General features: G+C 37.6%; 1 protein-coding gene across 3 annotated transcripts in view; it reads right to left on the bottom strand.

Moving 5' to 3' along the window:
- The window catches only part of ADGRB3 (adhesion G protein-coupled receptor B3), an 888,911-nt gene that overhangs the window by 385,676 nt on the left and 487,312 nt on the right, over positions 1 to 15,923 (bottom strand). For all 3 annotated transcript variants that reach the window (XM_086316215.1, XM_086316216.1, XM_086316217.1), the window contains exons 14-15: positions 10,484 to 10,633; positions 9,603 to 9,678 (exon numbers count right to left, since the gene is read on the bottom strand). In XM_086316215.1, coding sequence (XP_086172341.1) covers positions 9,603 to 9,678; positions 10,484 to 10,633 — 226 coding nt within the window. The remainder of the gene's footprint in view (positions 1 to 9,602; positions 9,679 to 10,483; positions 10,634 to 15,923) is intronic.

Raw genomic sequence — 15,923 nt, 5'->3', positions numbered from 1 at the left:
AAAACATAGAAGAGCTTTATGACGTTGAATTTAGCAGTGATTTCTGATATGACACCAAAAGTACAGGCAGTAAAAGTTAAAATAGACATATGATTCTACACCAGACTTAAAAATAGTATCGTAAAGGAAATAACTGTCAGAGTGAAAAGTCAAGTATGTAATAAGACAGAATATTTAGAAGCTATATATATGATAAATGATTATTATTGAGAATATTTAAATAAATTCTAAAGTGAAAACAAAGAATAAGACTGAGAAATGGACAAGAGACTTAATTATCTCTATGAAGGTTATATGTGAAAGGCCAATAAGTATATGCAAAAGTACTCAACCATCACTAATTATCATGGAGAGGCAAATCAAAATCACAAGGAGATATCACTTCACATCCATTAGGATGGCCACTGTCAACAAAACAGAAAATCATAAGCGGTGAGTAGGTTGTAGAGAAACTGGAAGCCTTCTGCACTGTTGGTGAGAACGTGAAATGGTGTAGCTCCTATGCAAAACAGTACACAGATTCTTCAAAATTCAAAAGTTTAATTACAATATGATCTAGAACTCCCACTCCTAGTTATATATCCTAAAAAACTGAAAACAGGATCCTGAATAGGTATTGACACACCCATGTTCACTGCATTACTATTCACAGTAGCCAAGAGGTGGAGGCAATCCAAATGTCTATTGACAGATGAATGGATAAAGAAAGTAAGTTAATACAGATGATGGAACATTATCCAGCCTTAAAAAAGAAGGAAATTCTGTCCTATTTTACAACATGGATAAGCTTTGAGGACATCATGCCAAGTGAAATAAGCCAGTAACAAAAAGACAGATACTGTATGATTTCATTTATACAAGGTTATCTAAAATAGTCAAATTTTCAGAAGCAGAAAGTAGAATCATGGTTTTAGGGGTTAGGAGGAGGAGGTCAAAGTGGAGTTGCTGTTTAAGAAATATGCAAAGTGAAAAAATTCTAGAAATCTGTTGCACAATACGCATCATAGAGTCAACACTACTATTCTGTACACTTTACAGTGGTTAAGATGGTAAATATTGTGTGTTTTTACTACGTTTTGGGCTTTCCAGGTGACACTAGTGGTAAAGAACTCCCCTGCCAATGCAGGATATGTAAGAGAGGTAGATTTGATCCTGGGTCGGGAAGATCCCCTGGAGGAGGGAATGGCAAGCCACTCCAGTATTCTGGCCTGGAGCATCCTATGGACAGAGGAACCTGGTGGGCTACAGCCTATGGGGTCACAAAGAGTCAGACAGGACTGAAGTGACTTAGCACTAAAACAATGTAATGCAGTGTTACAAAACAAATATCAGTAGAAGGGATTGTGGAACTAATTGTGCAAATAACATATAGCCAGATAAGGTACAGTAAAAAGGAGTTAATGAGGAACTCCGCCCGTGGCAAAGGTCACGAGGAAGGAGGCTCAGCATACGCAAAGGTGGGATGGAGCCTCAGGAGTCCCCCTGGAAATTCTCGAGCATCCACCCCCAAAACCAGAGTCTGCCTACTTTACTGCTTTGTGCTCTCACCTATACCTCTGACTTTACGGGGGCTGTCCCCCACCACCATCTCTCTCCTGAATAGGTTCTTCTGGCCACATGTGTTCACAGCCTCCCAACCGTGAGAGGCATGAGATGTTCTAAACTGTCTAAATACAGATTCCTTTGAGCAGTTAAAAGATTGATTAGAAATTGTATTGGTGAAGGGTTTTTCACTTGTCGGGCCAATGTTTGCTGCTAAGTTTCCATATCCCTTACCTACTGTGTCCCTGGCAGTGTATTGATGAATATAATTGGTGTATAGGAATGTAAGCAGTAGCTTTAATGTTTGTAACCTTGGACCCTTGAGTTAATTCTTTTTCTTGTTATAGCCCACCACACCTTTGCCCTATAGGAATGCAACTTTATCTAATGCTTTTGGAGTGTGGCGCCTGACTAATCACCTTTAGAGAAAAATAAGTTTTCTGAAGAAAGGGTCTTAAAATGTTAACAGGCCTCCGGGCCAGAAGATGATGTAAATCACCTAAACCTTTGCATATGAAGAAAGCCTAGCTTATTGTTGACTCTACCCCTTCCCCCATTATCCCCTATGCACAACTTAAGGTATAAAAACTACTTTGGAAAATAAAGTGCAGGCCTTGTTCACCGAAGCTTGGTCTCCCCATGTCGTTCTTTCTCTCACCTTCTGGCTGAATTATTCAGCCTCTTTTCTCCACTGCATTTCCTCACTGAGCTATCCTTATTCAACCACTCTTTATATCCTTAATTAACGTTTAATTAAGCAATTGTTTCCTGATCCTCGCCGAGGCTTTCCCCACTTCGAATTCCCTGGATCCACTGGGGCTGGACCCCGGCAGTAAACATATTAAAATTACTGTAGCCTCTTTCTATTTTTAAAGTATAGTTCGTGCAGCTTCTAACCTGAAAGCTTTCATAATTGTTTTAAATGAGCTTTTCAATTAAAATAAAACCAAAATAAAATAGGTGATTTCATATATTCCAGGAAATGGAGACTGCATCAAAATCATTAAGCTAAATACATTTACTTAAAAAAAAATAGTTTCATATTGAAGTATAGCTGATTTACAATGTTATGTTAGGTCAGGTATACAGCACAGCGATTCAGTTATACATATAAATACACCAATTAATTTTCAGATTCTTTTCCCATATAGATTAGTACAGAGTACATTGTATATCTCCCTGTGTTATATAGTAGGTCCTTGCTGATTATTTACTTTATATGACGTAGTGTGTATGTCTTAATCCCAAACTCCTAATTTATTTCTCTTCCCCTTTCCTCTTTGGTTACTATAAATTTGTTTTCTATGCTGTAAGTCTGTTTCTGTTTTCTAAATAAGTTCATCCCTATCACTTTTTTATATTCCAAATATAAGTGATATCATATGATGTTTGTCTCTGACTTATTTTACTTAGTGTGATAGTCTCACTTATGCCTAATACTAAAATCAGCTGATGGCTGCTAAAAGTAGTTGGGCTAACTTAGAACTTGGAAAACAAATGACAATTTCAAATTAGGTAACACCTAGATCCACAATGAAGCCAAGGGATCAGAGGTTTAAACTAACTTTAAAACAGTGTGCCCAAATTAAACTCATTTTTAAAAAAAATAATATACTGACTTTGTAATAGTACAATAATTTATAGCATTAGTCATATAAATTTGTTACCCCATGGATAATTTTAATTTCTAATGTCCTTACCATAGGACATTATTAAAAGATACAGACTACTACAAACTACAATATTTCATTGCAAACTCAGAATGAAGAGGCAAAGTTCAAAATCTGGTCCTCAAACTGAAGAAAACATGTTCTTGGTGCAACTCAGTATTTCAGATCGATTACGTTCAAGATGTATTGGTATAAATGTGATTATGTTTTTGTTTTTCTATTATTTACACTATTTTCTGGTTCATTGCTATTCTTGTTTGCTTTTAATTCCTATAATATTAGGAACTCAGTTCAGTTCGGTTCAGTTAAATGGGCTCTATTTCCTAAATATGAAAAAAGTTAGCATCATTTATCTTTTATGTTGGTGTACTTGACAGCAAATTTATGTGATTTTGCATTATTGAAATGTTTTCTTCCTTTTTGAAAAAATAGTTCTCATGTTACTGGCTAATGAAAATGTTAGTTAGTTTGGTTTATCCATATTTTTTCTAGCACTTTAATACTACAGTGTAATTTGCATATAATTTTAATTAGGTCCTTTATAATGAATATTAATAGCTTCATTTATGCACATTTTTTCTTTTTTTTAAAGCAGGACTACGTCTTCCATCTGGAGGAGGACATGGCAACCCACTCCAGTATTCTCGCCTGGAGAATCCCATGGATAGAGGAGCCTGATGGGCTACAGTCTATGGGATCACAAAGAGTCAGACATGACTGAGCGACTAACCACAGCACAGCACATCTATACATCCTATGAGGAAAAGTACACATTACTCCCATACTCAAAAGTATTGTAATTTTCCTATATAGCTGGAACTTGGCTTTATTAGATGAATTAGAAAATGGGTTGATTACAACTGTTTCTTGAACTCTTTGGCTTGAATGCATGCTTGGATATACTTTTCTTCCTTAGAGATAATTTCTATTAGATAATCATGCATTTTTACAGGCTCCTGGATTTACCAAATTGTCCTACTAAAATGTACTACAGTTAAACCCTCAACAGGGTAAGAACTGTGGGTGGTTATTAGTTCCCTAATGTGCATAGAGCCTGTGTGGATGCTCTCAGCACCCTCAAAGGATCCCTGACCTTTGCTGGTCAGCTTTTAGCAATCAGTCTCAAAAGTGGTCATGAGGGGTAGGAAGAGTCCAGCCCTTGGTGTTAATAGCCTTGGCTGGGGCCACCAAATTGACCCCTAGCACTTTGAGGTACCCATGCATGGCTACCTCCCCCTGGGCCTTTCAAGTTTTTCTGCAGAAGATACACATGTATCCAAAGGAATGTAGAAATCTGTACTACTCAAAGAAATAGATATGTGAGCATCCAGAGGCAGCAAGAGAGTGAAAGATAATGGTTTTGGAAAACCAAAGACTTGAGATGGATTAGAATCCACCCACCTTCGGGACACAACATCTTGGGCTCAGTTCCTCTATTGGCAGAATCAGATTGTGGACAGAACTAACTTTTAAAGGGCCTGTGGCACTGGCTCTATGCTTTTTACTGTGAGATATTATTCTGAAGAATACAACTGGGAGGCTGAGAATAGCCCTCACTTAGTTTGGACTTGAGTAGAGCACATTTCCTTCAGATAAAGTCACAATCTGAATCCACTTAATTGTAAAAGGAAAAACAATCCAACAGTAAAATTGAGGTTGCAGTTTGAAGAAGAGTTGAAGGTATATTAGGGCAAGAGAGGAAAAACAAATATCTAAATGAAAGAGTCAACATGCAAAGTTATTGCTATCTTTATATTAAGGCAAAATTCTAAATGATATCTATTCGAAACATTATCAAGTTCTTCTTGGTCTGCACCAGGGCAATTATGCAAAGTATTGTTTTAAAAATACTGTATTAAAATACAAAACTCCTGGAGATTTAACAGCAAGCCTGACATTATTCTGTGTATGGGAAAATTGGCTTCAAAATATTCAACAGATAATTATTAGTAAAATGATCACAGAAGAAAATGTGTCATGAATATCTGATAAATAATAACTAAACATATAGAGTAAATTTGTGTATTTTCATGTTGAATTAGAAGATATGTCTTTTTCTCTTGGATTCAGATCGCATAGTCAAATTTTACAGTGAAGCAACAAAATATATGTATTTTATTCCTTTGTTCCTAAAATATTTTAATAGTATAAAAAGAAGGCAAAAAGCCAAAGAATTGATGCCTTCAAACTGTGGTGTGGGAAAAGACTCCTGAAAGTCCCTTGAACTTAAGGGAGTCAATCTTAAGGGAGATCAACCCTGAATACTCTTTGGAAGGACTCATGCTGAAACTGAAGCTCCAATATTTTCGTGTAAACAGCCGACTCATTGGATGCAAACAGCTGACTCATTGGAAAAGACCCTGCTGTTGGAAAAGGTTGAGGGTAGAAGGAGAAGCAGGCATCAGAGGATGAGACGGCTGGATGGCATCACTGATGCAATGGACATGAACTGGGGCAAACTCTGGGAGATGGTGAGGGCCAGGGGGCCTGGGTGCTGCAGTCCATAGGGTTACAGAGACTTGGACACGACTGGGAGATGGTGAGGGACGGGGGGCCTGGGTGCTGCAGTCCATGGGGTCACAAAGACTTGGACACGACTGGGTGACTGAACAGCAGCATAAACACTAAACTTCTTTGTACCTCAATTTTTAAAAAACTGGCTTTTTATATAGAATATTTTATCAAAGACAATTATTCCAGTAAACATTTCTTATGCATTTATTATTTATAATAATAAATATAATGCACTGTTCTGGGAGTTCTGAGAATAGAGGAGACTCAAAAGAATTAAGACAGTTGGGTGAGGAGGGATGTTGAATAGTGAATATTTGTCGAGTGACTATGTAACAAAAGCATCACTCTTGTCTTCTGAAAGGCTTCTTCTACTCACTAGACTTTCTGAAACAATTTTTTGGAAAGAAAAAAACAAACAAAACTTAGTGGTTCATCATTGTACAGTGTGAAATGAAAGAAAATGAGGAGGAAATGCTAATATTTCACCTTTCAAACAGTGCTTAAACAAACTTTTTATCCTAAGCATTCTATGGTCATTATTTCTAATGAAGCTAAAGGTGAATATTGTCTTCCTATAGTCGTTTACCTAGTTACTTTATCCTTAGGAAGTGTAAGTGGGTGTTGGAGAAGGAAATGGCAACCCACTCCAGTGTTCTTGCCTGGAGAATCCCGGGGATGGCGGAGCCTGGTGGGCTGCCGTCTATGGGGTCGCACAGAGTCGGACACAACTGAAGCGACTTAGCAGCAGCAGCAGTAAGTGGGTGTACATAGTCACAATTCTTATATAAAGGTTATTAAGAACTTCAAATAAATGTGCCAGAATGCTAAAATTCTACAATTTTACTGAAATAAAGACAAGGAATTTTTGAAGTTAAAAAGAACCTTTGAGTTCAACTGAACGATTTACACACAGTCAGTGACTTGCCCAGAGGCTAATCTGAATCTCTGTCACAGGTCGTACCAGTGGAGTACAGTTCTGGACTTTTTCAGTTTATGCATTAAACTGCCCACAATGTAGCCATTAATCCTCCCACAAGTGATCACTGCTTCTGCCATGATGTAAAAAATGTTGAAAGTTTTTTTTTTTTTTTTTTTACAAAAAGGCCCATTCAGTTCAGTTCAGTTCAGTTCAGTTCAGTCGCTCAGTCGTATCTGACTCTTTGCGACCCCATGAATCACAGCACCCCAGGCCTCCCTGTCCATCACCAACTCCTGGAGTTCACTCAAACTCATATCCCTAGATAAATTTCCAATTCTCTTCACTCTGTGAATTTATGAAACTTAGACTAAAACTTAGATGTGAGAGTTGGACTGTGAAGAAAGCTGAGTGCCGAAGAATTGATGCTTTTGAAGTGTGGTGCTGGAGAAGACTCTTGAGAGTCCTTGGATTGCAAGGAGATCCAACCAGTCCATTCTGAAGGTGATCAGCCCTGGGATTTCTTTGGAGGGAATGATGCTGAAGTTGAAACTCCATTACTTTGGCCACCTCATGCGAAGACTTGACTCATTGGAAAAGACTTTGATGCTGGGAGGGATTGGGGGCAGGAGGAGAAGGGGACGACAGAGGATGAGATGGCTGGATGGCATCACTGACTCGATGGACGTTGAGTCTGAGTGAACTCCTGGAGTTGGTGATGGACAGGGAGGCATGGCGTGCTGTGATTTATGGGGTCGCAAAGAGTAGGACACAACTGAGTGACTGAACTGAAGTGAATTAAGACTAATCTGACTTTGTGTAGGTGAGCGAGTTCTATGGTGTTATTCAAAATAAGATCAACCATAATGCAGCTCTGTTTGACACGTAGCAGTGAAACTAATTCACAGTCTAAAGCATTACACACTGAGTATTTCATTTGCATTCACTATGTCCCTCTGCAGCAAACAGAATGAATGTTGCACATAAAGGTGCTTCTATTTTAAAGTTGAACTGAAGCAGATGATGACTGAGTGACTGAAAAGCTTATAAATTTCTTGTTATGTTCAATTGAAATTAAAACCCAGATCATCTGATTTTGAGTTAGTGCCTAATCTAGAATTCTTGCAAGATTAGGTTTACACAAACAAACTGCCAATGGAAATAAGGGGCTAACTTTGAGTATCTTTTAACTTTCTCCTCAAATAAATATACACAGAGATAGATGCAGTGTAACTCCAAATTAGTTTTAGCTGTGAGTAACTGTGCAGACCAATGTGTTTTAATAAAACCCGTGGAAAAACTGAAAGTGAAAGAATTGGCTTTGAAAAGGTATTAGCAGAACCAAAAGCACCACAAACCTATTTAAATTCAGGAAGCCCAATTTCCATCCAGAGAAGAACAGAGTTAAAGAAAGCTAGATTTCTGAGTTGTCTCTGTGGTTGAAACCTCCCCTTGGATGACAACCAACTCTATCAATTTGCTCCATAAAGATTTTCTCCAAATAATCTTGCAGCCACTGCAACTGTTGCTTCTTTCTTGGGAGGTCTTTTCCTACTGGACTGAACTCTAATTGTTTTTATTTATTAGCCCATTTGTTATACCCCTGGTATAATGTACACATCAATTTGCAGTCTCTCCCCTCGAAAAACTTAGCGCTTTACTCAGATGGGAGTGAGGAAGTGCTCACAGCCCTGGGGCTGTATTTAACTAAAATACAGTTTTGTCTCAGTTCTCCACTGCGAGCTCTGCTGGAGGAAACAGATCATCAAGAGTGAGGACAGCATCATCCAGACAGATGGACACCTTGCTTTCCGTGTGCGTTAAGTGCTCAGTAGTTGAGTCCTGTCAGACTCTTTGCGACCCCATGGACTGTAGCCCACCAGACTCCTCTGTCCATTGGTATTGTCCAGGCAAGATTACTGGAGTGGGTTGCCGTGCCCTCCTCCAGGGGATCTTCCTGACCCAGGGACTGAGCCCGCGTCTCTTGCATCTCCTACATAGCAGGCAAATTCTTTACCACTGCACCACCTGGGGAGCCCATGTTTTTCTTTCTTTTTTTTCTGTGAAAGTGAAGTGAAAGTGAAATTCGTTCAGTTGTGTCCAATTCTTTGCGACTCAGTCCATGGGATTCTCCAGGCTTGAATACTAGAGTGGGTAGCCTTTCCCTTCTCCAGGATATCTTCCCAACCCAGGGATTGAACCCAGGTCTCCCGCATTGCTGGTGGATTCTTTACCAGCTGAGCCACAAGAGCAGCCCAAGAATACTGGAGTGGGTAGCCTATCCCTTCGCCAGCGGATCTTCCAGACCAAGGAATCAAACCGGGGTCTCCTGCATTGCAGGCGGATTCTTTACCGATCTGATAAACCAGTTAAGACAGCAGAACAAATAAATTAATGTTGGTAGAATTACTATTTGTAATTGTTTCTTTTTAATGTCTGGGAGGAAAGAAATCAATGGATTTCTTCCAAAATTACTCCTCTAATTGAACAACAGCATTCTTTCTTAATGTAACTGTAATTGGATATTTATTTAGAAGCAAATTGAGATCTTGTGCCAGTGAACAAAACGTGTGTTCTCAGCCATCATGACACTGCTTTAATTTCATGTCATGCTGGTAAACAGTAACATTAAGTACAAATAAAGCAAGAAGACAGATTAATTTTAAAATGACCCATTCTATTATAGAGCCTTGAGGTTTTCTTTTTCTTACGTTTTTTCCCTCAGTCAAGGCAAGTCAGAATTACAGGGCTATAATCAGGAACTAAAATTGTCTTTCCTACTTGTTTTGCAATGCCATGATATGCTAATAAGCTGTTCATTAAATTGGTATTTTCTATTTCATTTAAGAAAAGCCCTTTGTATTACCAAAGCTTGTTTGACTATTTTCATAGAATGAGCTATAATCACATTTCTGGAATAATTTACAGAGATTACAACAACTTATTACTTTGTAGCTTACCTCAGAGTGGGCAAAATTAGATCTAAGTTTTTGTACAGGACTGCTCCAAGAACAAAGACCGATGATTCATCTAATTCTAGAAAGAATAAAATTTAAACATATTAGCAAAACAGCAAGAAAAATACTATGTCCTATAAAACTTTTAATCTCCTAATTACAAGGGGATTCCAGTATTTACCGATGCAAAGTCAGGAATAAGAAATGCTTTCTTAACCGTGCCGGGCAATTGAGCCCACACACTGTATGTGTTAATCATGACCCAGAAGACATGTTTTCAGTGGGTTTTGTGTCATGAAGTAACCTTCCTTCAAGCTGAGACAAGAAGTGACTGTAGTTATAGCAAAAGAGCTTAAATTCCAGGTGATGTGGGGAGACAGCCTATGCTCTTTGGAGCTCTCAGTTAAAATGTCAGACCTCCAAGGTAAGGATTGAGACCCCACTGTCACTACTGAAAAGGGTCATTCAGTTTAAGAGGCTACCTAAGATGTTCTTAAAACTCAATTCTTTTCTGAGATTTGGTTTTATGTATCAATTTTTTTAAGTGAGGCAGAAATAATTTATTTTTAATGGAATAGAAAACACAACCTATTTCAATACCTGAATTTAAAATAGTGTGCCACATGCTTTACACTGGGGTGAGACTGTCAACACTGAAAATCTGACCATGTCATCAGCAGGTCTACAATATGCACTTGTATTTTTTTTTTTTTTAACATTTTAATAGATCTTTTACTCAAGTAAATTAAGATTTTAGGTGACACCAAATTGAGTTTTCTATAGTAACAAAATGACCTTAAGATCATGATTACAGACTAAATTGCTAGTGTAGTATTGAACTCGTATATTTTTTGCTCAAGGCCTAAATCGCTTCACATATTTACCTTTTGATGACACAGGAGTGAAGATGCTTTTTGGAATGACCACCCTGTCTTCTGAGTTTCTTGCCCAGTCAACCATCCCCTTCCTTCCTTTCATTGGGAAGTTGATGTCTGTTAGAACAGAGGCTGCAGGAAGCTTCTGAATGCTAGCCACTATTAAAAAAGAAGTAATGATGTTAACTAAAATCTTTCAGTGTTATCAAAATTGACCAAATTAAACCTTTCAGTATAGTCAAAAGAAAATTTCTAGTCCAAATTATGTTTATCAGAGCTATAAAACATACATACTTATTCCTCCATATTAGATGATGCTCATTAAGGCTGTGACTGTTTTTCTTATTAATTTGGTTTCTGTTGCTCTCAGCGGAGATCATACAATGATGTTCAGTGGTGCACATTCAGAGCACAAAACGTGCAGACATACTGGTTGTTTAGGATGGGCCTCCATTCTAATGGTTAGAAGCCCATGCCATATTTTTTGTTAAATATTTTGATTAACACACTCAACTCACAGACTGACATTTTCATTTAAATCTGTACTTTGTCTTCAGAACAAAGTTTTCTGTGCTCACCTCTGAACATTGCCATTGGAACAATTATTTCACGGATTGGATTGGGTATCATGAACATGAAAAACAAGCATATTGCTCTGGGAGACAGAACTGTCAGATTCAAATAACCAAGCACCAATGCCAAAACCACAGAGACAATATAATATGCAGAATTATTCAACAAGTAGAAGAGCAATAACAAACAGTTCTTAAAATGTACACCCATAATTGAAGGTAATAAATGTAATAAATATGTGAAAAAAGAATTCTGTGTTTACTCAATGAATAATATGTTTGGTAATGCCTTGGTTGGTTGGTGGTGGTGGTTTAGTCACTAAGTTGTGTCTGACTCTTGTGACCCTGCCAGGCTCCTCTGTCCATAGGATTCTTCAGGCAAGAATACTGGAGTGGGTTGCCATTTCCTTCTCCAGGGGATCTTCCCAACCAAGGAATTGAACCCAGGTCTTCTGTATGGTAGGCAGATTCTTTACCAACTGAGCTATGACTTAATATATATTTTATTATACATATATATATATACATCAATATATAACTATATGTAATAAAACTATGATAGTAAATACTCAAGCACTTATTGATTATATATATCTTCAATGATTACTTAATTTGTAAATTTTACTTAGGTCCATACTTGACTTAACATTAAAGTTTCAGATGTCCTATGTATGATTTAAATGGAAAGATAGTGGGGAAACCCTAAAAGCTATCACAACAGAAAAGCCGTAGTAAGAAACCATTAGGCTCCTCATAAATGTATTTCATTTGAAAGAAACTTGTAATTTAAACAAGAGAGAATGAAAATTATGAATTTAACAATATTAGTTGTATAAACATATTACTTCACCACTGGCTTAGTTGCAAATTAAATTGGTTATATATTACTATACTTTATGAAAGCTCTTTCAGACTATTATACACATCCATTATCAGAACAGAATAGAATTTCATTTGGCCTGTAATTTGACATAATAATGTTAAAAAAGGATTTTGTAACTAAATGTTGAAGGAAAAGGGTGCCGGGTAACATTAATTGTTATGGATGTGAAATGCTATTTTGGGATAGCATCTCTAATTATTTTAGTCTCTTTAATAATTCAAACAACATAGTCTTTATGCTCCAGAAGTCAACCCAGTTTATCTGTCCTAAAGGGTCCAAACACTCCAGTGCATGTAGATGGACAGACCAGCACATTGGCAGCATGCTCTTTCTTAAGGGTCTTCCAGGCCTCATTCAACATGCAAAGCTAAGTGCATCTACTTCCAAATTCCTTGATTCTAACTTTGGTTGTCTTGGTGTTGAGAGGAAATTTATTTCACTTCGTTGGTCTAAAAACTGATGAAAAATAATAAAGCCTTTTCTGATTTCTGGTTTCTATTTTAAAGGAAAACAAGAGATAAACTGTTGGATTCTGAAGTCTATTAATTCCTATGGCTTCTATATACATTGAAAAGAAAATAAAACAGAAAAAATAAACAATCAAAAAGAAATAGATGTCATATGGAAGAAGCTTATTCTGTATCAATTGTATATCACTTTATCCTAAACAAATGCGGGTTCAATACATTACTCTTAAATATATAAAAATGAGATAATTATACATGCATGCATCTCACTTTATGAAGTGCATTCATTCTTCAGTTGGAGGTACACTGGGTGTTAAATGACAACCATATAGATTTAATTGATTACTGATTCTAGACTAAAGGAATACAAAAACCACTTAGAATCACTTATCTAACTTCTGTAGGAAGTCCTTTAAATTGTGCAGTATTGCGCATAGGAAGTGTATAAAAACAAACATGTATGCATTAATTTTATAGAAATGCAGTTCATAAAGTAAGATGGCATTTTAAATAAATACATGATAAAAAGAGATATGACTTCATAGACTGACAAGATTCAAATACAGCCTCAATTACCAGTATACAAGTTCTTTAAAATAGGCAGTATTTAAATGTGCACATTTTTACCTTAAACCTACGTAGGAAGATGCTTAAGGTGACACTGTCGTTCTTTATGTTGGTGCCGTGATTAACAAGAAAGCCTATTTCCATACAACAAAAATGATTTAAAGACGGCTTTTATTTTTTCCTTCTTTCAGTCCCTGTAACAGACACTTGGACCAACCCAGTCCTCAATTCCTTCCCTTTTTCACTCAGTTTCTCTAAAACCTTCATGTAAAATTTAAATGCAATTAGTCTTTAGGGAACTAGGGAGCTCAAAAGAGGTAAGATTAAAAACAAATGCCTTATATATATCCAGAGAAAACCATAGTTTGAAAAGATACATGCACCCCAATGTTCACAGCCGCACTATTCACAACAGTCAAGACCCGGAAACATCTTATATGCCCATGGATAAAGAAAGCGTGGTACATTTGTACAAGGCAATATTACTCAGCTATAGAAAAGGATAAAATGATGCCATTGCAGCAACATGGATGGACCTGAAGATCATCATACTAAGTCAGACAAAGACAAATACTGCATGGTACCACCTAAATGTGGACTCTAAAAAATAACACAAATTAACTTACTTTTACAAACCAGAAATAGATTTACCGACATAGAAAACACAGTGACAGTTATCAAAGGGGAGAGAGGTGGGGGAAGGATAAACTAGGCAGTTGGGATGAACAGGCATAAAATACTAATAGATACTCCACAAGGACCTACTGTATAGCACAGGGAGCTATATTCAATATTTTATAATAACTGATAAGGAAAATAATCTGAAAAAGATATATATATATATATGTATATACTAATATATATTTGACTCACAGTGTTGTATACCTGAAATTAACATGACATTGTATGATGTCTTAAGACATGTCTAGAGTATATACGTGTCTAGTGCTGACAAAGAGCATCAGTGCAGAGCATGAGGCACAACCTGCATGCTTTGCTTCCATAAGTTGCTGCATAAAATCCAGTCGTGAGGATTCAAATAATATAGTGTCTTTCCTCAAAAACTGAGAAAATATCTTTCTTACAGAAGACTAAAGTGGTTAGAAAAAAATCTCAAAGGACATAATGTCCCTGAACACATAGGCGAGTCTTGAATGCTCCAAGAATTAGCCTAAATTCACTGTATCGTGTCTTCATTACAACACTAGACCTCATTTCTCATGTAATAAAAATAGGTGACTTACCATGGATAAGCCTTGGAGCAAACCCAGCTGCCTTTCATTCTGCATGTTCACTGCTTTCCTTCTGCATTTGGAATACAGCATAAAACCCTCTGGGAGCACCATGTCTGTTACTGGCCAAGCTCTCAGAGGGTTCGAGTTTCGTATAGATTTTTGCTCATCAGAAAGCATAAGGGAATTTATACAAAGGATCTAAAAGCACATGAGTCATTCTTCTGTTTTTGTTTTTGTTTTTTTGTAACCACTGAGTTCTCCTTTGCTTCGTCAAAGCAGATAGGGTGCCTCTAACTTGTTCCTGAGAAAAATCATGATGTTTTAGCCCTTTGTCCTTATTGACTGAGGTCCTGGACAATGGGGATTCTGTCTGATTCATCCTTGTAATGTGTATGGTCCACTACAAGTTGAATCAGCTGCATTATGAATAAGAAAAAAAATAAGGAATAAATAAGGAGCTTGGGCTTAACATATACACATCAATATGCCACCAAATTTGGAAAACTCAGCAGTGGCCACAGGACTGGAAAAGGTCAGTTTTCATTCCAATCCCAAAGAAAGGCAATGCCAAAGAATGCTCAAACTACCACACAATTGCACTCATCTCACACGCCAGTAAAGTAATGCTCAAAATTCTCCAAGCCAGGCTTTAGCAATACGTGAACCGTGAACTTCCAGATGTTCAAGCTGGTTTTAGAAAAGGCAGAGGAACCAGAGATCAAATTGCCAACATCCGCTGGATCCTCGAAAAAGCAAAAGAGTTCCAGAAAAACATCTATTTCTGCTTTATTGACTATGCCAAAGCCTTTGACTGTGTGGATCACAATAAACTGTGGAAAATTCTGAAAGAGATGGGAATACCAGACCACCTGACCTGCCTCTTGAGAAATCTGTATGAACGTCAGGAAGCAACAGTTAGAACTGGACACGGAACAACAGACTGGTTCCAAATAGGAAAAGCAGTACGTCAAGGCTGTATATTGTCACCCTGCTTCTTTAACTTATATGCAGAGTACATCATAAGAAACACTGGGCTGGAGGAAGCACAAGCTGGAATAAAGATTGCCGGGAGAAATATCAATAACCTCAGAGATACAGATGACCACCACCCTTATGGCAGAAAGTGAAGAGGAACTAAAGAGCCTCTTGATGAAAGTGAAAGAGGAGAATGAAAATTTGGCTTAAAGCTCAACATTTAGAAAACTAAGATCATGGCATCCAGTCCCATCACTTCATGGGAAATAGATGGGGAAACAGTGGAAACAGTGTCAGACTTTATTTTTCTGGGCTCCAAAATCACTGCAGATGGTGACTGCAGCCATGAAATTAAAAGACGCTTACTCCTTGGAAGGAAAGTTTTGACCAACCTAGATAGCATTTACCAACAAAGGTACGTCTAGTCAAGGCTATGGTTTTTCCAGTGGTCATGTATTGATGTGAAAGTTGGACTGTGAAGAAAGCTGAGCACTAAAGAATTGATGCTTTTGAACTGTGGTGTTGGAGAAGACTCTTGAGAGTCCCTTGGACTGCAAGGATATCCAACCAGTCCATCCTAAAGGAGATCGGTCCTGGGTGTTCTTTGGAAGGAATGACGCTGAAGCTCAAACTGCAGTACTTTGGCCACCTCATGTGAAGAGTTGACTCATTGGAAAAGATTCTGATGCTGGGAGGGATTGGGGGCAGGAGAAGGGGATGATAGAGGATGAGATGGCTGGGTGGCATCAC

The sequence above is a fragment of the Bos grunniens genome, chromosome 9, assembly GCF_055505025.1.
Source record: "Bos grunniens cultivar Pamir isolate PY7600 chromosome 9, Bosgru_T2T1.0, whole genome shotgun sequence".
NCBI lineage: Eukaryota > Metazoa > Chordata > Mammalia > Artiodactyla > Bovidae > Bos > Bos grunniens.
Note: the sequence above shows the minus strand (reverse complement) of the source record. Positions and strands in the feature narration are given on the sequence as shown.